At 38.3% G+C, this 23,361-nt stretch overlaps 1 protein-coding gene across 1 annotated transcript; it reads right to left on the reverse strand.

Moving 5' to 3' along the window:
* Positions 1-709: 709 nt before the first annotated feature.
* stap1 (signal transducing adaptor family member 1) lies at positions 710-22,500 on the reverse strand. The gene is made up of 9 exons (XM_004911074.4): positions 22,263-22,500; positions 15,954-16,022; positions 11,457-11,561; positions 9,215-9,271; positions 8,205-8,368; positions 5,426-5,560; positions 4,149-4,218; positions 2,226-2,325; positions 710-1,774 (listed from the first exon to the last, which is right to left on the reverse strand). The coding sequence occupies exons 1-9, from the start codon at positions 22,371-22,373 to the stop codon at positions 1,767-1,769; spliced, it is 819 nt and encodes a 272-aa protein (XP_004911131.2). The 5' UTR covers positions 22,374-22,500; the 3' UTR covers positions 710-1,766.
* Between the last annotated feature and the right edge of the window lie 861 nt (positions 22,501-23,361).

Below are 23,361 nucleotides of genomic sequence, written 5' to 3' on the forward strand. Positions count from 1 at the left end.
CTCTGAATCTTCGGATGATGTTATGCACAGTTGATGATGATAGATGCAAAATCTTTGCAATTTTTCGCTGGGTAACACCTTTCTGATATTGCTCCACTATCTTTCTGCGCAACATTGTGGGAATTAGTGATCCTCTCCCCATCTTGGCTTCTGAGAGACACTGCCACTCTGAGAAGCTCTTTTTATACCCAATCATGTTGCCAATTGACCTAATTAGTGTTATTTGGTCTTCCAGCTCTTCGTTATGCTCAAATTTACTTTTTCCAGCCTCTTATTGCTACTTGTCCCAACTTTTTTGGGATTTGTTGACACCATGAAATTCTGAATCAACATATTTTTCCCTTAAAATGGTACATTTTCTCAGTTTAAACTTTTGTTCCGTGATTTATGTTCTATTCTGAATAAAATATTAGAAGTTGGCACCTCCACATCATTCCGTTCAGTTTTTATTCACAATTTGTTTAGTGTCCCAACTTTTTTGGAATCCGGTTTGTAAATATATACATCAGATTTTGGTTGAGAAAAGTTAAATAGAATGCAAAATATATTCAGTGGTCTGTGAATTTGATATTACATTACATTACATTAACAGTTATTTATAAAGCGCCAACATATTCCGCAGCGCTGTACAATAAGTGGGTTACATACATTGGACATACAGAGTAACATATAAAGCAATCAATAACCGATACAAGAGGTGAAGAGGGCCCTGCCCAAAAGAGCTTACAATCTACAAATTACCCTTTCTCCTGACAAACAGTCAATCGCTTCACTTCTAAAGATATTAAAAAAGCATTTTAATTTAGAAATTGAGGTGCTGTTCCATTACATCATACAATTTCAGGTAACTGCACCAAATTAGTATGGGACTTATCAATTTTCAGCATTCTTCTATGAGAATTACCAATGCATGCTGCTTGTACAAAAGATAACAAAGCTGTCATATTTAACGGGTTATTTCCCAAGCATATTTGTCTGCATCATTAAACCTACATGCAATTTATACCAGGAATTAACTATTTGGGTGGGTTTTACTGTTTAGAGCTGCTGCTGAGGTACGCTGAATACTAACACCCCATTAAAAATAAATGTGTTTAACTGCTCAAACATGATTTCTTGAATGTATCACCTATGAACTTAATTCTTCTGCCTTTCTCTTGGCTTTTTTCAAGGTTAACATTCTTGCTGCCAAGTCTATGATTTGAGACTTGGTATAATGGTATAATCATATGTTTTTTGGAAAGTTGTAACTGACAGACATCACTGACTTACAAAATGCCAAAATGAATATATTTCCATAAATATTTATATAAGCTTATGTGATGACATGTAACTAAACTTCCAATGCTGCACGCTGCCTAAGGCTACCAACACAATGCCACCCCCACCCTCCTACACTTACTTTTTTTGTGCTCCAATTCTGCCAATGCATATAATCCAATTAGGAAGCAAATATTCAGTTAAAACTATTGAATTTCTGCTCTTAAATTATGGGAGGAAGCTTTTTGTCACCCCTGGTAATGTGTTGCACACTGGCACCTAAGGCCTGGTTTTTACCGTGTCTTATGGCAGGAGCTGCACTGCCAAGTCTGTATTTTTTATGTTTGCACAATGTAGCAGGACCAACTAAAACACAAATTTGTTTAGAATAAAAAATGGTGTTTAACTCAATGAAATCTTCAAGCATATGTCAGCTTAAGGCATCAGTACAAGTCACATTTCTTGCACATTTCTTTTCCGTTTTCTTGTTTTCCAGAAAGTTTTCATTATTTTCCTACAAAATATATATAACATATTTATCAAAATAACATTAAACATTGTGAAAGTTCACACTAACTTAAAAATGTATACTTCACACGTAGAAACAAATTAAATATTTACCTAATCCATGTTTCTAATCCTGTAAACGTTCTACCATGAGATATAATATTTTTATAACAAAGTAAAACATTACATTATCTTATTAAACTTACTGCACATACAAATGTTTTATCAACAAATAAGTCTCATTCTACACTTGTGCATTACCCCATCGGTATGTTTGCCTTGATTTGACCAATTAAAGTCAGACAAAATGGCAACCAAAGTTTGACTACAAACTATGACAGGGTGCCTTTTAATAATTAATAATTGCATATAAATAATATACAGAGTATGTGAATGTACTCATTTTATTACAGCCATACATTTCTATTTGAAGAATATAAATGTTAATATTTTCTTACCAAGTCCATTGTCATATACATTTGCTAGTAACGGTATTAGCTTCCCTTGGGTTTCACTTACAAAAAATTGCACAACTTCATCAAGGCTACTCAGACTAACCTATGGATTAAGAAGAAATGTGTAATTAAGACAAATGTTGGCATCCTGCCATTTTGTTATCTATTATCTGCAAATATGGTATCCAGTAAGCTTAATATAATTGTTTTAGGATAATAGGCGAACGGAGGGGATATATGCAATGCAAATCGCATGGTTTGCGTGGGGAAGATATGTCTAACTTATATAGGAAAATGTAGGATTTACATGTCCTGTAAATCACTAGATTTTGCATTTGTTGGAAATTTTGCATTATCTTGAAATATGGTATCCAGTAAGCTTAAAATTTGGAAATTTCATCTCCCTAGTTTCCTAAATTGTCCCATTTATATTTAAAGGACATGTAAACCCCCCACAAAACATGTAATCAGGGAACAGCTTCTTTGAAATCTTTAAATAACTGCCACTTCTGTTGTTCAAAGGTTAATAGTAAGGCTGCAGTATCCCCTTAATCACTTTGGATTCCTTCTTCTCCTATAACTCGCTCAGCCCCCTCCCTTAGGAACTGACTTTGGTTCTTGGCTACTAAGCATGCTCAGTTCTTCTCAACTCAAATTACTAAAAACACCTGTCTACCACACAATAAAGTCTAACAGCCAATAAAGAGAAATAGCCAGTGTCAGACTGGGACCCCAGGGGCCCACCAGAAAACCTTAGACCATGGGCCCACTCTCCAGCCTATTTTTAATCCTTTCCTTACTCAACCACTTTATACTCCAAGTCTCTTTTATTTACATGTTAGCATCTATCCTTCCATCTATTTCTCCTCTTTGTTCCCATTCAGAAATAGGGAATGGCCATGAAATAGGCCAAATGGTCAGGAGCAGGAGGGCCCACTGACCCCTGGGCCCACCGGGAGTTTTCCTGGTATCCTGGTGGGTCAGTCCAACACTGGAAATAGCACTTCTGGTTTCCATACAAACTCTAATCTAGCTGTGCCCTCTGCTGGAGAAACATGCTTTTTCTCCTAACCTCCAGTCCTGAGCTCAGCTTAACTACTGCAGCGCTCAGTTCAAGCAGGACTTTTTAATAAAGTAAGTTCTCCCTGTGTAAGCCTGCATTCTTGATTACGCGAACCTTACAGCGCACATGTGCTGTTTGCAGATGTAAATATCACTGAAGATGTGTGAGGGGGAAATGGCTGCTGTTTTAGGATAATGTGATGATGCTGGAGAATGTAGGGGATATATGCAATACAAATGGTATAGTTTGGTTGTGGGAGATGTGCCCAACTTACATACATGATAGGAAATTGTAGGTTTACATGTCCTTTGAATCACTTTGAGCATTTACTAGATTTTGCATTTGAAATCTTTATTGCCATGTTTATCCATCTATTTCAGCATAATGGGTAATTTCAACTTATTAATGTAACCCATTGTAGATAGAGACACATGAAGATGTAAAGCTTGGTACCCCAAGAAAGAAATAATAGGTGCTGTCTCACTAAGGGCCAATTACAGCATGTGCCAACATGCTCCTGTTGTGTAGGAAAGCACAACTGTGTGTTGGCTGTCAAAAGCCTAGGAGCACTAAGTTATATAACAGCAAATGAAAGACTGATTTCCTACTTACCATGAACTGAGATACAAGCATTTTTCCATACTTTCCTAAAAAGCACATATTTATTTTTGTTTTGTACACTCTGGCTTGCATTTTCGTTTGTGTTACAAACTCAGTGCAAGAAAAACTACATTCTTGCACATGAACCCTTAAGACTTAAGATCTCAGGAGTAAATATTTTGTTTCTGTATTAAGTCTTAAAAAACTAGGCAGATAACATGAATGTGGCATGTGTTTAAAAAGCATGATGCATTAAAACTTACTGGATCCTCGAGTTCAATGGTATAACCAGTTTCTGTGCTTAGAATCCTGTAATGTTTAACCTGAGAGAGGCTGTCAAAATAACAATATTTAAAGAATTTTAAGAAAATTTTCACGATTAGTACTTCAACTTATATTTTCTATTACGTGTAAAGAATTTAATATTCAAATAAATTCACAAAGATAAGGAGTAAGGAATATTTGTGGTGTTAAATTGTCATTAAAAGAACATCAAATTTACAGAAGTTCTTTACTCTTTTTAGTTAAAAATGTGTTTTTGTACACTTTGGCGGAAAATTGTCATTATGAAGTCAGAATTCCAGTTCAGGGGCTGATTTATTTATGAGTTCCTAAACTCACACATCAGGGCCTAATTTATTTATGAGTTCCTAAATTCACACATAGTTTTTGCATCCAAAACCTTGGCTTGCTCCTGAATATTTTTGTTATCCCAAAAGAGTTTTTAAAAAAATAAAAAGCTTGGCACCTAAAACCTGCTGAGCTTTTTGCTGGGATAAAAAAACGATCCCATGAATCATTTGATTTACCTCAACCCTCTTTTTATTTTCTCTAATGTGATTCAACACCACTGGAACCGATTAGGCAAGTCTATCCTACTAGCAAATTCACAAATTTTACACCAAAATATTTTGTGCACTCCGAAAACGTCAGCCCGGAGGCCTGAGCATTAATAAATCAGCCGGTAGGGCTAATCAAATATTTTGGTGAAAGTTGATTTAAATGTTTTGGCATTACAAATTAGACTGTGCTGGTTCTAATAATTTTGCATTCAAAAAGATTGATTTGTAAGATTTGTAAAACTGTGTTACTATGGGTGCCCTCTGCTAAGTAAAGGTTCTGTTTTGCCTCTTCTACATGTACCTTAGTTGCATTCCTGGACTTACAGAGTGCTTGGAACAGTGCTTCTCACATAACTGCGTTGAAAGCATCCTGTAAGATGGTTTTAGGCTGAATGAACATTCAGGCCCCAATACTACATATATTCTTTTGTGGTTTACGGAGGTTACTGTTTCGTTCTTTAGCCAGAAAGGGCTTAGTCACCAGAGTCTGTCTGAGTGAAGTGGATTCCAGTTGGGAGTAATTTCTATAAGGCCAACGCCAGTTTGTTCTTGAGAGAAATTTAAAAGTGAGTGACATGAATATGCCCTAGCTATTGAATTTTTTTTCATTTCAACCATCTGTCAATTGTAAACAAACTGAATGTTAGAAAGATATCTAGTTTAAGAGATAAAGAATAAAGTTTGTTTATTATACATACTGTGAAGATGAAGGCTCTTTTATAGAAACAGCAAAGCTGTTTGAGATTGTTCCTGGCCTCAAAATAAGATTTCCAAAGTTTGACATCTTGTTAAGAATATCTGTGGCTTCTTGTCGAGTTACTTCATGAAAACACCTGAGGAAAGTAAACAGAATGTAAAATTAATAAGAGCATTTTAACATATCATTTTGTTTTATAACACAATGATTAGTTATTTAGTTCCACCTATTTGGTGACCCAGGTAGTCAAACCTGACTTTAGAAAGGAGTAGTTGTTCTAAAGTTGTCCCTTTGAAGGAGGGAAAACAGTCTGGAACAGCACCTCTTGTATACTTCATTAAAGTGCCTTTATTGCATATATCTTTTAGGGCATTACAGCAACGTTTCAGGCCATGTGTGGCCTTTTATCAAGCTGATAAAAGGCCACACATGGCCTGAAATGTTGCTGTAATGCCCTAAAACAGTGCTGTCCAACTGGCGGCCCGCAACCCCCCTCTGTGTGCCCCCCCACCTGTCTGGCTGCTTTGATGGCTTGCCTTTGTGTAAGATTTAAATAGTATCAGTACTGATATTAACTGGCCCCCTGCATGGTTCTCACCTCAGATTCAGGCTGTAAACCCCCTGTATTGTTTAAACATGTAATCCCCTTTGTTGGTCACACCTTTTAGTTTCTGCATTGTTCACCCCCTGCAGGGTTCACACCTCAGACATTGTATGTAGTGCCTGGACCATGCTGCCTGTGTATATGGAACACACAGACAGCATAGGGCAGGCATAGTATGGCACATAGGAAGCATAGGGCAGGGAGGGTATGGAACACACAGGCAGCATAGGGTAGGCAGAGTATGGCACACACACAGACAGCTAAGGGCAGGCAGAGTATGGCACACACAGGTAGGGCAGGCTGAGTATGGCACACACAGGCAGCATAGGGCAGGCCGAGTATGGCACACACAGGCAGCATAGGGCAGGCCGAGTATGGCACACACAGGCAGCATAGGGCAGGCCGAGTATGGCACACACAGGCAGCATAGGGCCGGCCGAGTATGGCACACACAGGCAGCATAGGGCAGGCAGAGTATGTCACACACAGACAGCATAAGGGAGGCAGAGTACTGCCTGTGTGTGCCATACTCTGCCTGCCCTATGCTGCCTGTGAGAGGTGAACCTGGCAGGGGTTTGTTCTGGGAGTATGTTAAATGGTCCCTAAGGTGTGTAATTATGTGCTGGGGGTTGCTGTCCTATCCATAGGGGAGGAGGAGGCATATGGATTTAAGGGTGTGTCTTAATATGACATAATATAATTCTTTCATATATGAATAACTGTTGATATCCCCGCAGTGAGAACCAAGCATTTGGGTTTTTGCTGCACTACCACCATTGTGATAAAATGGGTGTGGTTTGAAGTGGGTATGGTTCAAAAAAGGGGAGTGGCCAAAACTGCCTTTCATTAGCGGCCCTCCACCATGTATGCTACAGAAATTCCGGCCCTCGGCACTCCAGAAGTTGGACAGCACTGCCCTAAAAGATATATGCAATAAAGGCATTTTAATTAAGAATACAAGTGGTGCCGTTCCAGACAGTTTTTGCTTGGATGTGCCAATGGGAAGTGGCCATTGGGGAACCTGCACTATTCCAGAATAGAAACAAGGTGTTGTGCTGACTACTATCTGCACCCTTGAAGGAGGGTGACATACCGTTTCAGATTTGCTGACCAGAATTCGGATAGAAACCATCACACAGAAAACAGAATTAATTTTTGTTTTAAAAAAATACTGGAAGACAAAGGGAGTTCATGCTTCCCCAATGTTTTCTTCAGGATCTTTAAGAAATAGTTTAATTCTAAGTCTGTGTCCAGAGATGTGTCTGCACCAGAGACTTGCTTGATTGCAAAACTGTAAGACATTATTATTTTCAGTTCTTCTGACAGGGCTTTGCATAGCATACGCTTTATTGTAGGGTATGAAGCAGGAAAAAAGTTTCATTGCTAAATGAGAACAAACAACTAAAATAAATTCTCCTTACTGAGGTTAGAAACAGTTGTGCACAATAAATACATTTCAATAACGACACAACCAATATACAGAACCACATTTTAGGGGTTTACTTTAAGATCTTTGGCTGTTCACATAATCCAACCATTCCATTTATTTTCTTTGAAATTATTCTGGCTGTATTTAATCTATGTTTCTACTTTCAGTTCCTGATTATATGTCTCTGTAACTAAGCTTTAAGATAATACATTTCCCTAAACTATAAAAATTTCAGGTTAAGAGAGGAAACAAAGTGATATTTTTAATTTTCAGAATTTTTCAGATTTTCAGAAGGAGATTCATTCTTTCCCTTTACAAAGCACCGCAGTGCAGTTTTATAAATTACATTAGAAAGCTTTAAGAAGGGATTGGATGGCTTTTGAAAATAGTTCTTCATACAAAGTTGAGCCAGGGACTGGTCCGATTGCCTTCTTGGAATCAGGAAGGATTTCTCCCCCCAAGGCAAATTGGAAAGACAACTTATGGGGTTTTTTGATTTCCTCTGGACCAACTAGCAGTTAGGCAGGTTTTATATAGATATAAAAGGTTGAACTTGATGGACAAGTGTCTCTTTTCAACTTATGGTACATTGCTTACTCTGGTCAAAGTATTTCAACCAGCACAGCAAGTAAGGTGCAAGCAGGGCTTAGCCCTTGCGTGTTTATTCAAAATGCAACGTTTCGGGGGCGTAACCCTTCATCAGGCATGTCAGGGTGTGCTGGTGTAAATATTTTTCATATTGCTTACTCTGGCATTCTGGATGGATCTTCATATGTTCCATAAGACTGGGCTGATTGACAGCTATCTTCTTTATTTTGTTCATTATTTCTCCTTACTTTTTCTTTCTCCAGAGTTTCCTGCAGTCGGAGTATTTGTCCGGGTAACAAAGTCACACAGTTTGGAATAGAAAGCTGAAGTGACAAGAAACTGCTGTTAGTGAGTAATGCGTGATTTTTAATAATAAGAATTAAAAGACTGCCTGCCTCTGGGGGTGTTACAAATCTTGCAGTGCCCCCCACTGGCATCTCTGATATAGAGGGTAATTTGGTAACTGACCCCTCTAATTCATTTACATTTCAGAATATTTGCATATCACTAATGCAAGAAACGTTCCTTTGAATTCTAATGTGGTTTGCATAATATGTACATTAAAAATATTTCGGTGTATGTCCACTTAGCTCACTAAAAACTTGATAAGTGGTTGCATACTCATTTTTAAAATACATAAGGCTAGATACACTTTGCTCTTTACTATTTAACAAAGATCAAAGCAAAAGATTAAATGTAACTGCAGTCTTAAATGGCCTAAGCAAAATTGCCTACAGGAAACACTGGGAAAGTTTTTTTGCTGCTTCTGTATTTTCGGTTCATGCTGTAAATTCATCAGGGTCTTAGTACATTCTGTGAATTATTTTGTGAGGGAATTTTGCTTTTTAAACTATGGCACTATTAAAGGCTTTTGAAACTTTGAAATTATCAGTAACAATGCTATTTGTCCATAATTATTTTAGAAAGTAAATAAAGAATAGATTTTCAAACTGGGTGATCATAGGGGCAGCCACATAGTTTGGTAATATATAAGTTGTCTTAATCATCATCATTTACTATAACAAAACAAAATATAGATACTGATTCTACACATATAAGGCTGCTGTGTCATGTACTATTGTGTAATACGTAAACAAACTATACAGGATGGTTATGAGTATGCACATACTTTTTATCTGTTTTGATATTTAAGTTAACTTTATGCTTACCTCTATCACTGTTAGAATGAAGCCTTTCCATTCCTCAACATCTTCAGAGGTTTCTGTCTGTCCAACAGAACAAAAAAAAAAATTAACAAGAATAAACAAAGAAAAACTGAAACAACTACTCATGATAGGCATGATGTAGGTAATAACTTGAGGGTGCTACAAGGTCACATATGGTAATATATACTGTATAACCCACTCACCAACTAAAATGTTAAGCCCAAATAAAGCCTCCTGTCAGCTGGTAGTGTGCCTAGAGGCTACCTAATAGCCAAGCTTAGCCCTCCATGAACTTTTATGATGCTTGTGTTGCTCTCCGAGTCTTTTTACATTTGACTGTGGCTCACGAGTAAGAAAGTTTGGGGACAACTGCCTTAGACAATAACAAAAAGCTAAGGTATTGAGTCACTGTATTAATAGTAAAATAGTATATGAAGGTTCAGTAATAAGGTTGGCCATAGGCATGTGTATTACCGAAACTGTGGCAGCTCCTAGATGGAAAAAAAGCTATTCGGCTGGCTAGAATTAGTGGGCAGTTAAAGGGGATGTTCACCTTGAACTTAACTGTAACTACGATGTAGAAAGTGCTATTTTTAGACAGTTTGCAATTGGTTTTCATTTTTTATTATTTGAGGTTTTTGAATTATTTAGCTTTTTGTTCAGCAGTTCTCCAGTTTGGAATTTTGACAGCAATCTGGTTGCTGGGGTCCAATTTACCCTAGCAACCATGCAGTGATTTTAAAGAGAGACAGGAATATGAATATGAGTATGACCTAAATAGAGAGATAAGTCACAAAAAGTAACAACAATAATAAAATTCTGGCCTCACAAAGCAATAGATTTTTGCCTGCTGGGGTCACTGACCCCCAATCGAAAACTGGAAAGAGTTAGAAGAGAAAGGCAAGTAATTACAAAACTATAAAAAATGAAGACCATGAAGTTGCTAAGAATAGGCCATTCTATAACATACTAAACGTTAACCTAAAGGTAAACCACCCCTTTAAGAGTTCAACTTGTTCTAGGTAAAGATCCACCAGTGCTTTATAGTATAAGCATACAAGTACCAGGTTTGAAAATAGTTTTGTGTATGAAACTGTGAAAATTCCCCTTAGTGGAAGAAATAATGTCCAGGAAAGGAGTGTTTATGAAGTTAAAGTGACTAAGTAATGTAGTTATGGAAAACCTTATCAAGAAATCTGATATACAAAAAGCTCAGAATTACAGGAAGGCCACAATCCTAATAGATTTACTTAATTTTTTTTAACCCTAGATCTCAAGCTGTAATGAATGTTTAATAATTATTTTTTACAAGTAAATTAATATATTTTTTCTTATAGATTTTGAGACATAAATGGAATGCTATCTAAATACTTTTCCCACTGCATACAACTCAACCATGGCATATTTCAGCAATGCATTGCATTGCATTACCTATGCAAGCTGGAATCAGCCAGCTTGCAGGTGAATACTGTCAGTGAGTGTGCTGGTTGCAGCCAGCAGAAAAATGTTAAGATGATTTAAAGGAAAAGTAACACAAAAAATTAACTCTAAATATATCCCTTCTACATACTTTTATTAACATATGTATCAGAAAAAAATGCAATATGATAAGTGGTTTTTGAATAAAATACATTACCACTGATTTATAGGGCAAAGCTTGAACGGCGATGTGGGGACTGCTTGACTTCCGGGTTAATCCGGAAGTTCATTTGCCGCATTCTTTAGAGTCGGAGATTCCGTCCTGGGAGTGAATTATTGGGTTTTTCAGCGATGGTGCTGGCAGAGGGATAGGTAATAAACCATTTCTTCTTCCTAGATAACACTGTCTGCCTGTAGGAACGGATCGCTATCTGAGCCTGCACGGGGAAAGGGGGGGAAAGGGAGGGGGGAGAAACCCGGAAGTGTGCTACAAAAGTAGGGAGAGAGCTGCTTCCTGAGCTATATAAGGTTGATTTTCTTAAAATCCACTTAATCTATTGATATTTTGCTATGTTGTATTTGCTAATCAAAGTATTTAGAGAGGATATTTTGAATGTAAAAAATTATGTTACAGTTCCTTTAAGTAATTAAATAAATAGGAAACTGTAAGAAAAAATAATACAGACTATCTGTAAAACAAATTCACTAACAACCACTAGAGAATTATTTTCAACATTTAATTCTGTCTGGTCTAGCTGTGATACAACACAGGTAGAATGGCTCTTTTCTCAAGAGCGTGAGATATTACTATAATTCATTAACTCACCTTTAGATATATCTGCTCTCTTGCCAACGTCAAGATTAATTGTTGCTGTTCAGGACCTCCATTTGTTACCGAAACCAGAGACTGCAGATCAATGTTGTCAACAGACTAAAAGACAAAGTAGAATCATGGTTGATTTGCATTTTCAAAGTGAACCGAAAATGTACAGTGCAAGGTTTTCTGGTATTTTGCAAAATCCCTGCAGCCATAGGGCCAGATTGTATTTGATGAGAAAAGTTAATCTCCTTATTCAATTCCAGATTTCCATTCAATGAGGAAAACTTATCTCACTGTTTATCACATGAAAATCTATTGGAGTCTATGAAAAAAACTAGAACTTTCGTGTGATAAACCGTAAAATAATGGCAAAGTGAATTATCATCTCATTTAAATCACTATTTTCTAATTCTGCCGTTATAGAGTTTCAACCCATTGGTCAGGAATCCATGAGTTGCTGGTTTTGTTACTTGTGTGTTCATTTTGTTGTCCTCAAGCAGCTGCATGTAATAAAAGCCATTTAGTGACCACTTCTCCCAGTTAAAGAAAGATTGTGAATTTTGTAGTTTGCACCAGTGCACAGTTACTTTTTGCTTCAAAAGATGGCTTTTTCTGTTTTGAGTCCATGACTCTAGAAACCGGTATTATTGTTCTTTGTTATGTTCACGCTTCCACTGATTTTTCCAGTCTACCATTCAGCTATGTCATAGTTTTTTTAAGAGCAGGCACTTGATTCTAGATTAAAAAGTAACTTTGGAGTACCGCCTTACACGTTTCATGTTCACAGGCACTTAATGCAAAAACCTGTGACATCCGGTCCCCTAGCTCTTTTTCTCTGTGGCGAGTTGTTGGACATATTTTATAATCTACTATATCTGTCTTATAAAGGGGATCTTATGAAACTGATTTAAAGGGGACCTGTCATCTAGACATAAAAAGCTGTAAAATAAAAGTCCCTTTAAAATTTAAGTTTAAACCCCAGTTTTTTTTTATTTTTTTATTAAAACATCCTGTTATAAATGTATTTCAAAAATCAGCTGTCAATCATATATTTCCTGCCTCATCTCTATACCTCAGACACTAAAGCGTAGCAGGCAATTACTTTTACTTTTTATTGCACTTCCCAGATGTCACTGTACTCCTCACATTCCCCCTACCTACTCTCCATCTATAAATAAATAGCAGGCCCAGATTGGCAATCTGTGGATTCTAGAAAATGCCAGAGGGGCTAATGTAAGATGCCATAGGCCAGTGATCCCCAACCAGTGGCTCGGGGCGACATGTTGCTCACCAAACCCTTGGATGTTGCTCTCAGTGCCCCCAAACCAGGTAGTTATTTTTGAATTCCTGACTTGGTGGCAAGTTTTGGTTCAATAAAAACAAGATTTACTACCAAATAAAGCCCCCTGTAAGCTGAGGCTACCTAATAGCCAATCACAGCCCTTATTTGGCACCTCCATGATGCTCTCCAAGTATTTTTACATTTGACTGTGGCTCACGAGTAAGAAAGGTTGGGTCCCTTGCCATAGGCAGTCACAATTTATTGTGCTGGTGGGGCTGTTTGGGCCTCTGTGTCCTTGAAATGCCTATTTTAAATCCCAGTCCAAGCCTGATAGCCAGTGCATTGGTATGTGCATCAGATCCCCCTGACACATAAAATTTTATGATAACACAATGCCAGCCTTAATAAGAGTGTTCAGAAAATGGTGCCTGCCTGTTTGATGTGATTGTACATTTCAAGACCTAAAGGGAGCATGACTTAAGTAATTTATATAGAGTTTATATAGGTTTATTTTACTTGCCAAACATGGTAGAAAATAATTTGGTATTGTTTATTTAGGGTGACAGGTCCCCTTTAAAAAATTGAAAAATCAAATTAACCAGACCACAAAGCATTACTGCCTTATGGTAATTCACTAACATGGGCAGATTTACTAAAACTGTTAACATTTCTCATTTTTTAAAAATTTTGAATATAAATAAAATTAGAATAAACTCATTTCCACAAATGTCTTACATATTCTAAAAAGTCTTAACTGAAAAAGTCTGCATGGGAAAAATCGCGAATATTTAGAATTTTTCGCTGAAAACTGAGACTTTTTTGAATTGTTGCACATAAAAACAGTGCAAACAATTTGAAAATTTCGAAGCAAAAGAATGTTCCTTCAGGAAAGGGACATCTGCCATTGACTTCTACATGATCTCGGCAAGTTTTTTCTAGTGATTTTTAGCCATTTGGATGCATAGTAAATCTCGGAAAAGTCTAAAAATTTGAATTGGAAAAAAAAAAAATCTGATGGTTAGTTAATGGCCCCCTGAAAATCTGATGCAAATTCTGACAATGTGATCTATTTTGGACTAAGCAAATGTGTATTAGAAATGTTTTGCCCCTCAGATGAAATCATGTCATGTTGCAGATATGCATGATGACTAACTGATATTGTACGCAAAAGGAGAAAAGGAAATAATGATAAGTTAAAGAAAAGTTTATTTATGAAAACTGCCTGTGGGATTACACACAAACTCAACCTCTCAGTTGTATCTTTTTCATAACTACAACTCCCAACATCCTTAAACATGTTGCCAAATGGTACTGTCATCCAGCAACAGCAGCAAATGACAAATCTTTCTTTCTGCATTTCATTGCATTGTGTGGCACGCTTACAGACATGAAACTGGAAAACAGTGGGAAAAATACAGTATGTAAAATATGCTTGGTTAGCAGTTTGAATTATTAAATAACTAATACAAAGCTGTTTTAACAGATACTGTTTGTCAAAGCAGCTTATATTATAATTGTCTGATGTTCAAGAGAAAATGATAATTGCATTCTATATTGACTTTATCTGTTGGCATAATGTGTGTGCAAACAACACCTAACTTCAAAAAGGGCAAGTTAGGGGAAAAGTACCAACATACCCGGTAAATGCGCAAATATTTGAGAGCCACGTTATATGAAAGTGCATTACACAATGTGGGCCACAGATTTTCACATTTACATAAGTTTTGGGCTACTCATGTTGCCATCTATTCATTTCTGTGTAGTCTTCTGGAATGAAATCCAAACATTTTTTCACAGCACAACAATGGAACAAAACATCCGATTTTCAATAAAAAAAAACTTTATATATGACTGGTGAAAGTTAGTTTAAAATATAATTTTTCTATTTCTTTGTTGTTTTCAAATAGAAATTAAGAAGTACATTTTCACTGAAACACCCAAAGGAGGAATCACCAATAATAACCTGCCCAGAACCAAGCAAAATGTAAAGGATTTTTTTCTATACAGGTATGGGACCTATTATTATAAGGGGTCTTTACATAATTTCAGTCTCCAAACCTTAAAGGAGAAAGAAAGGTAAAAACTCAGTAAGCTTTATCAGAAAGTAATGATAATGTGGATCTGAGCCAATCAGCAGGAAGCTGACTTTTAGGGGCTGATTTACTAATCCACGAATTCGAATCTGAATGGGAAAAATTTGGATTGGAAACGAACATTTTGCGATTTTTTCGTCGCTGTTACGACTGTTTCGAAAAATTGTCATGACTTTTTCGTAGCGTTACAACTTGCGCGAATTGTCGCGACTTTTTCGTAGCCGTTACGATTTGCTCGTACATTGTTGCGACTTTTTCGTATAGAGTGCTCGTAAACGGCGGGCAAAACTTTCAGACTTAGCATGATTTTGGAAGCCTCCCATAGGACTCAATGGCACTCTGCAGCTCCAACCTGGCCCAAGGAAAGTCACGATACTGAAGCTTGAATGAATCCGAAACTTTCGTACTCGGCGCGATAGCTACGAAAAAGTCGCGACAATTCACGCAAGTCGTAACGCTACGAAAAAGTCGCGACAATTTGCGAAACAGTCGTACCGGCTACGAAAATGTCGCAACAATTTTCCAAAAAATCGCAAAATAGCGATCATTACGAAAAAAACGCATTCGGACGCCTTCGAACCGTTCGTGGATTAGTAAATCAGCCCCATAGTCTTACTAACTGAGCATGTTCAGTTTGGTCTCGGTGTCTGTGCAGGCGTGAGGCATTATGGGAACTTTCTTTACACAGCTCAGCATTTTTTCTTCATGTTTGGCTTCAGATCTTCTGAACAGGTGAAATATGGGGAGACTTAAGGGCACTATTGAGAGAACTGAAGGTATGTCTGCAGCTTGAGATTAACTCTTTAGTAGCCTTTTCCTTCTCCTTTAAATCTAATTTAAATATGAAATAAGCCCAAAATGATTGTTTTGCCACCAATATGAATTCATGCAGTTTAGTTAGGAACAAGTACAATCACTAAAAAAAATAAAATAATTTTCTTAAAATGGAGTCTATGGGAGAAGTACTGTAATTCAGGGTCTCTGGATAAGGGGTTCCCGGCTCAAAGATCCCATACCTGTTATAATAATAACTTTGTCTGGGCAAATGCTTTTCTTCAACTATATTTTTTATTGAGGTGAACATGGGTTAAATAATCAGTTTATCTGATTTAATAAAATACACCATACCTTTTCTTGCAGTTTATCTGTGTAGAGGAAAAGCTTTGTCCCACGTAGCTCACTCCAGTATTTGTTTTCCTACAGAACAAAATAAATATTCTTTTATTTAATTTCTTTTCGTATTAATAATACGATGAAAAGTGTTCATTTATGAATATATTTCTTAAATAAACAAAAATCTTTAAAGGAGAAGGAAAGGTAAAAACTAAGTAAGCTTTATCAGAAAGGTCTATGTAAATACAGCCATAAGCACTCACAGAAAAGCTGCACTGAGTCCTCTATCAAACGAAACACATGATTTCTTGTCTCCTTTTTTGTAAACATGTTCTTCTGTATCATACTTCCTCTCTCATAAAAATTATTTATTCCCAGGGCCAAAGTCTGCGCAGCTCTCTCTCTTTTCCTGTTCATCCCTTTCATCAGAATTTATAAAACTCACTCCCCCCTCCCATCAGAATGGGTGATCTTAGCTACAACGGCTAGAGCTTCAGCAGGAAGCTACTAAGACCAAGCTAAAATGGCAGCTGCTATCTTAAACAAACGGAGGGAGCTTCTAGGCCTCTTTACACAGGTATGGTAAAGCTTTCTGCAGAATAAATATAGTGTTCTAGGTGGCACTAATGTGGCAAATCTACTGGCAGTAAAATGCCAAAATGACTTTCCTTCTCCTTTAAACTGTTATATTAATTAATTGTATATTTATCAATAAATATTCCAGTTGGAGTGAAAGTTTACTAATCCTATATATTTTCAAAATTCAGAACGACAGGTTTAAAAAAACAGTTGAAAGGGTAATTTCCTCCTGAGTTTCTATAAGCCCTTATATTTGTTAGCCTAAGGGCCTAAAAATCTGATCAGCGTTTATTGGGTGAGAAATTTGAGTGGCCAAAAATCTTTCTGTAAGGCTAGTTTAACAGGGAGCATGGGGAAGAAAGGGGTCAGTTTAAGTTCCTAGGAATTGAGCTAGACTCTGAGCTTATGGAATACCGGCTTCCCTAATATATGATAGACCTGGTATGGCAACTTTGGCAAGCCAGGGTGGGCAAGAGGCTGACTCTTATGTAGACTCAGTCACTGTTAGCCAGGCTGAACTTCGCCTGTCGAGTTATGCCACTAGGCAGAATATTTTTCAGGAGGCTTGCGTCTTTGACATCAGGAGCTAGGCAGCCCCACCACTTGAGATTAGGCAAAGGGAAGGAAGACCTGGCAGTGAGGAGCTCCTTCTTTAAGCAGATTAATGGCAGATCTTTATGGCAGTTGGAGCCAAGGGACAACTATGACTTGCATTTGCATTGTGTAGATCACAAGTTGTCTAATTCCAGGCAGTGTCATTCTGTGGCTACTACAGCAAATAAAGTGCTGTCTTGTATAAAAAAAGGGCATTGACTCAAGGGATGAGAACATATTTTTGCCTCTTTATAGGTCCCTGGTAAGGCCTCACCTTGAGTATGCAGTGCAGTTTTGGGCTCCAGTCCTTAAGAAGGATATTAATGAGCTGGAGAGAGTGCAGAGACGTGCAACTAAACTGGTAAAGGGGATGGAAGATTTAAGCTATGAGGTTAGACTGTCGAGGTTGGGGTTGTTTTCTCTGGAAAAGAGGCGCTTGCGAGGGGACATGATTACTCTGTACAAGTACATTAGAGGGGATTATAGGCAGTTGGGGGATGTTCTTTTTTCCCATAAAAACAATCAGCGCACCAGAGGTCACCCCTATAGATTAGAGGAACAGAGTTTCCATTTGAAGCAGCGTAGGTGGTTTTTCACGGTGTGGGCAGTGAGGCTGTGGAATGCCCTTCCTAGTGATGTGGTAATGGCAGACTCTGTTAATGCCTTTAAGAGGGGCCTGGATGAGTTTTTGAACAAGCAGAATATCCAAGGCTATTGTGATACTAATATCTACAGTTAGTATTACTGGTTGTACATATAGTTTATGTATGTGAGTGTATAGATTGGTTAGTATAGGTTGTGTGCTGGGTTTACTCGGATGGGTTGAACTTGATGGACAATGGTCTTTTTTCAACCCTATGTAACTATGTAACTGATGCAGCTGGAGCAGCTGGCTATAGAGCCTATTTTGAGGGCAATGGAGTGCAGGGGGGCTGGCCTAAGGAATGTAAGGAATTAGGCTTATGAAAAATGTCACCTTTTTAGAACTATTTCCCATTTTAGTGGCAGTGGAGTGACAGCATGAATTGAAAACCAGGCAGGTGCTTTTTAGGTCAGACAACATGGGGGTAGTTTAAGCGATAACTAATATTTCTGCTTCCTCTCCCTGATGGTTCCGGCTGTTGAGGTATCTAGTGCTAAAATGTGTCCATCTCAATAAGTGGGTGAGGGCCAGTCATGTGCTGGGTGTTTCTAATAACATTGCAGATGCTCTCAGTTTCAGTAGAGCTGGTATCAAGAGATAGCACCAGCAGCGGACCAAGAGGTACTCCTTTGTCCAAAGTGACTGTGGGATTTGGGGGCTGGGAGGTGGCAGAATTAGTGAAATGGTCTGTGTCTCAATCAACCTGGGCAAGGTATGCCAGAGTATGGGATGAATGAGAGGCAAAAAAGGAACAATTTGGTGAGTATGGGAGTGGAGTTAATGACTGGGAGGCATATTTTCAATATACTTAGTTTGGCAAAAATTTAATTTATAAAGGCTGGAGAGGACAGATGTCTTACATAATAGCCAAAACACTACTTACTGCTTTCAGCTCTCTAACCTCTCAGTTAGTCAGTGACTTTAGGGGGGCCACATGGGATATAACTGTTTAGTTAGTTTGTGAGCACACAGGTCAGATTCAAAAGCAAACTAATTGAACAGTTATGTCCCAGCATTGGGCTATTGTAGCTTATATTACATATTAATAGCCAGGAGTTAAGTGCTGTGTTGTAAGTCTGCATGAATGTGTCACTTGCAGGGCAGAAATTGAATGCAATGCAGACAGTGGTGTAAAATATAAGCATTATCACTTGATATAGTATTAACCCTGGTTACTATATTTGTGCTCCCAGTAGTTTCTGCACTGAAAGTTTTATTCTGTATTAAAAGGGGTATAGATTCCTGGGAGGAGGGAGTCATTTTTCCACTTTACAAAGCAATGTTTCCCATGTGCACTCTTTTGAAAAACTAGTGTGTGCAGTACAAAATGTTGGGTTTTAATGGTAAATTTCTTGGGCACACCATAGTTTCTTGTGTGTGCTGGTGTCAAAATTTGTGCGCGCAAGAGCACACAGCTTAGAGGGACATTGCTGATAATGCTGCTCTAGAATATGCAGTGCAGTTTTGGTCTCCAAGCCTTATATTAATGAAATAAAGTCCAAAGAAAAGATATTAAGCTGATAAAGGGAATAGAAGGTTGTCTAAGTTGGGGTTCTTTACCCTGGAGAAGAGGCGCTTAAAGGAGAAAGAAAGGTAAAAACTAAGTAAGCTTTATCAGAAAGGTCTATATAAATACAGCCATAAGCACTCACAGAAACGCTGCACTGACTTCTCTGAAAAAAGATTAGTTGTGTCTGTAATTCCTGTGCCAGAGACACGCAGCTTTCTGTTCTCTGCTCTTTCCTGTTCCCCCCTCCCTCAAGAATGCTAAGAACTCACTCCCCCCCTTAGGAATGTGGATCTGAGCCAATCAGCAGGAAGCTGACTCAGAGTCTTACTAACTGAGCATGTTCACTTGGTCTGCATGTCTTTGCAGGAGTGAGGCATTATGGAAACTTTCTTTACACAGCTCAGCGTTATTTCTTCCTTCAGGTGAACAGGTGAAAAATGGGGAGACTTAAGGGCACTATTGAGACAACTGAAGGTATGCCTGCAGCTTGAGAACTCTTTACTAGCCTTTCCTTCTCCTTTAAAGGAGGAGGAAAGGCTAGTAATGAGTTAATCTCAAAATTCAGGCATACCTTTAGTTGTCTCAATAGTGCCCTTAAGTCTCCCCATATTTCAATAGTTCAGATGATCAGAAGCCAAACAGGAAGAAAAAACGCTGAGCTGGGTAGAGAAAATTCCCTTAATGCAATGCTCCTGCACAGACACTGCAACCAGGACTGTAGGCGGCGCATGTGCACAAGCAGGAGCACTCCCCCTAGCGTCTGGTTGCCATGGCGACCGCCACCCTTATAAAAAGTGGATGCAGCAGCAGGTGGGGCCATATCAAGAGGACGCAGACGGCAGGCAGATGCTGGGGGGGAGGAAGAGGCGAGCGGGGAGAGGAGAGGAGCACAAGCAGGAGCGCTCCCCCTAGCGTCTGGTTGCCATGGCGACCGCCGCCTTTAAAAAGTGGATGCAGCGGCAGCTGGGGCCATAACAAGAGGATGCAGCTGACAGGCAGGTGCTGGGGGGGAGGCGATGAGTTGAGCTGGACGAGTTGGTGTGTGAGCTGGGGGGAGACACAGAAGGATGCAGCTGCTGGGGGGGGGGGAGACACAGAAGGAGGCAGGGGGGAGCGGGGGACCGCAAAGAGGATGCTGGAGGATGTTGGGCGATGCATGTGCAGTAGAGACAAGAGGGAAAGGGAGTGGGCATCCATTGTTAAAGATGGCGGCGCCGTTCACTGAAACAAGTATGTAGAATGTAGCAGGTGTATCTCTGTAAATCTTTCATTAGGCAAGCCAGAAATATAGCATTAGATAATTCACAGGTCAGTAACACACACTATAAATTTTATAACCATTAACCACAAATCTTAGAAACTGACAATAATAACTAAACCTATTAAAAGAGGCTAGCATTTTCATTACTGAAGCTAAAACAATGTACTTTTGCACTAGAACTTTGCAACAATGCAGTGTTGGGTAGTTCTTAAATACAGTTATGCGACCTGTTATCCAGAATAACTGGGACCTGTAGTTTTCTTGATAAGGGGTCTTTCCATATTTTGGATCACCATACAAGTCTATTTGAAAATTATTAAAACATTAAATAAAGTCAATAGGATTGTTTTTCACCAATGGATTTGTGCAGCTTGGTTTCACCTAGTTGGGATCATGTACAAGGTACTATTTTATTATTACAGAGAAAAGAGGAAATGGCATTCCTGTAACTGGAAGCTTTTTGAAGAACGACTTTCCATATAACGTTTCGCATTTCAGGATTCCTATATGTTAAATACAGCCCTGGGTGAAAGGATGGCTAACTGAAGCTTAGCACCTTTCCAAAAGGAAAGTCATATTTCTTAGGAGTGCTAAATTGTTAGGCATCACCCCCCCCCCCTGTAAATATAATTGCTAACCTTTAACCCCAGATCTACACATCAGCCAAGGGTGCATTCAAAGGGAGTGCCACCTGACCATCTTTTTTCAATTGTCCCTTGCCACATGCATGCACAGTTCATTTGGTTTTAAATGTTCAGGACCAGTGCATGCTCAATATAGTGAAATAACCAACCTCACTCTACTGTGCATGTGCTAGTCTTGACCATCGCAAGGTCCAACTGGGTAACAGTAAGGATTCAGACCATCAAATTTGTGGCATTAGCCCACCATTTTGGATTTTGTTAGGAGTGTCATGCACACATGCATGGTGTGCTCTGGGCAGCTGTTGAGAAGCTAAGAGAAGCAAATAAACAAGCAGATAATGAAGTTCGCCTATCATTTAGGCTGATACTGCAGGGCTGATTATTAGACTGATGCAAATTAAGCTGGTTTTGGATCTGTTATGTAATGAGAATCTGAATTAATTACTAATCATTTTTGCATTGTGACATTTATTTTCTATAAATACAGTATATGTTATTCCCTAAGCTCAGGTTACTAACAGCACCATGGAGCATGTGGCAACATTGAGAATCAGCAGTAAGGAAGGTGGGAGGCTACTGTGGACATATTCAGGGGCACAGATCATCTCTGCTTGTCTTGGACTGGTACAGAACCCCAAAACATAGAGTGTAGTATTTATACCCTACTTCTTTGTTAAGTTTTGGTCTCCTTTAAAACTATAGGCAAAAAAATATGTTCAGCACAAGCTCTATTCATTGAACTAATATTGAAGAGGTTATACTGCCTCTTTAACTAAACACTAAAATGACAGTATGTTGCCACCTCAGACTATCCATGCAAGTACAGGTATATGGAACTACTTCTGGGAGAAGCTTAGGAAAGTCATCTATATTTTACTAAGCTGTGATAATCATCATAATCTAGTCACTTAAATAATGTTTAAACTGAATACATTTTACCACTTGGCTAAAATGTCCATTATTGTGATGGTACTATATTTGCCAACCACCTCACTTTCCTCTGTGTTCAGACTGTGCTATTAATGTGAGTTTTCATGTTTAGCAGTTCCTTCAAGCAGTAAAAACTGTATTAAAGAAAAGAAATTCACATTACCTTTTTCATGGCTCGTCTGATCCATAGATTACCTTCATAGTATAGTGGCAGTGAAGTTAAATTGAACTTAATCTGATGGATACGCCGAGAGGCAGCAGCTGGGCTTGCCATTCTCTATTGTGAAGAGTCTCTTAGCTATCTTAATTCTTATATACAACAGCAAAGAAACTTCTATGGGGAAGTAATTGCAGTGTACCTGCAAGAAGGAAGTAAAGTAAAAATAATTCTCCAAAAAATGCTGTTTGCTTAATATACTCCTCCCCATTCACCTCTGTAAGGGGGAGGAAACCTAGATGGATCAAACTCCATCTCTAACAACATACTATGCAATGACCTCAGGCAGCAATAAATACTAGTTCTGCTGGTTTAACTCTAGCTGTCATCATTACAGTAGGAAAATAGATGAGATTTTCCCACAAGGGAAAACACACAAATCATGCATGAGATTATATTTTTATACAGGTTTCCTTATTTGTTCAATAAATATAAACACCTATTTGTTATGTAAAAGCTGTAGAGAACCTCACCCCGGGGAAGAGACAGAGGTAGAGGGAGGGGTGGGATTAACAATAAATGCAAATAATACTTCTTTACAATTTCTGTTATATGAAAGGGGCATCATTTGGGTGAGCAGCAACAAAAAAGCCTATTATCACCATGCTTAATGCCAAGTGCTGGAGGGTGCTGACATTAGAATGGAGGAGAAACACTTCTTCTGAAGTTATATATGGTATTTATTAAATGGCAGATGCCAAGCTCCCTGCAGATTTATCAAAGAGTAAAATTAGTGCTCACCACAGTAAAATTTCCTCACTCTATATTCATTCCTATGGGATTGTTAGAGGCCTATTTATCAAATGGTGAATTCACTGATTGCATTAAATTTTCATGATTAGGCGTATTCATTTATTTTCAGTAGCTGCTGAAAAAAAGCTCTAGTAACTGATGCATTTTGAAAAAAACATGTTTTCCCATGACAGTTTTCCTCTAATTTGGTATGCCAATGTTTTTCTAGCACATGCAGGCTTTCTAAACTTTCAGCAGAATTTAGTTCAATTTGCATCAAAGCGCACATGCAAGTGCACACATTTTTTTAGCC

This window comes from Xenopus tropicalis, chromosome 1, assembly GCF_000004195.4.
Source record: "Xenopus tropicalis strain Nigerian chromosome 1, UCB_Xtro_10.0, whole genome shotgun sequence".
NCBI classification, from domain to species: Eukaryota; Metazoa; Chordata; class Amphibia; order Anura; family Pipidae; genus Xenopus; species Xenopus tropicalis.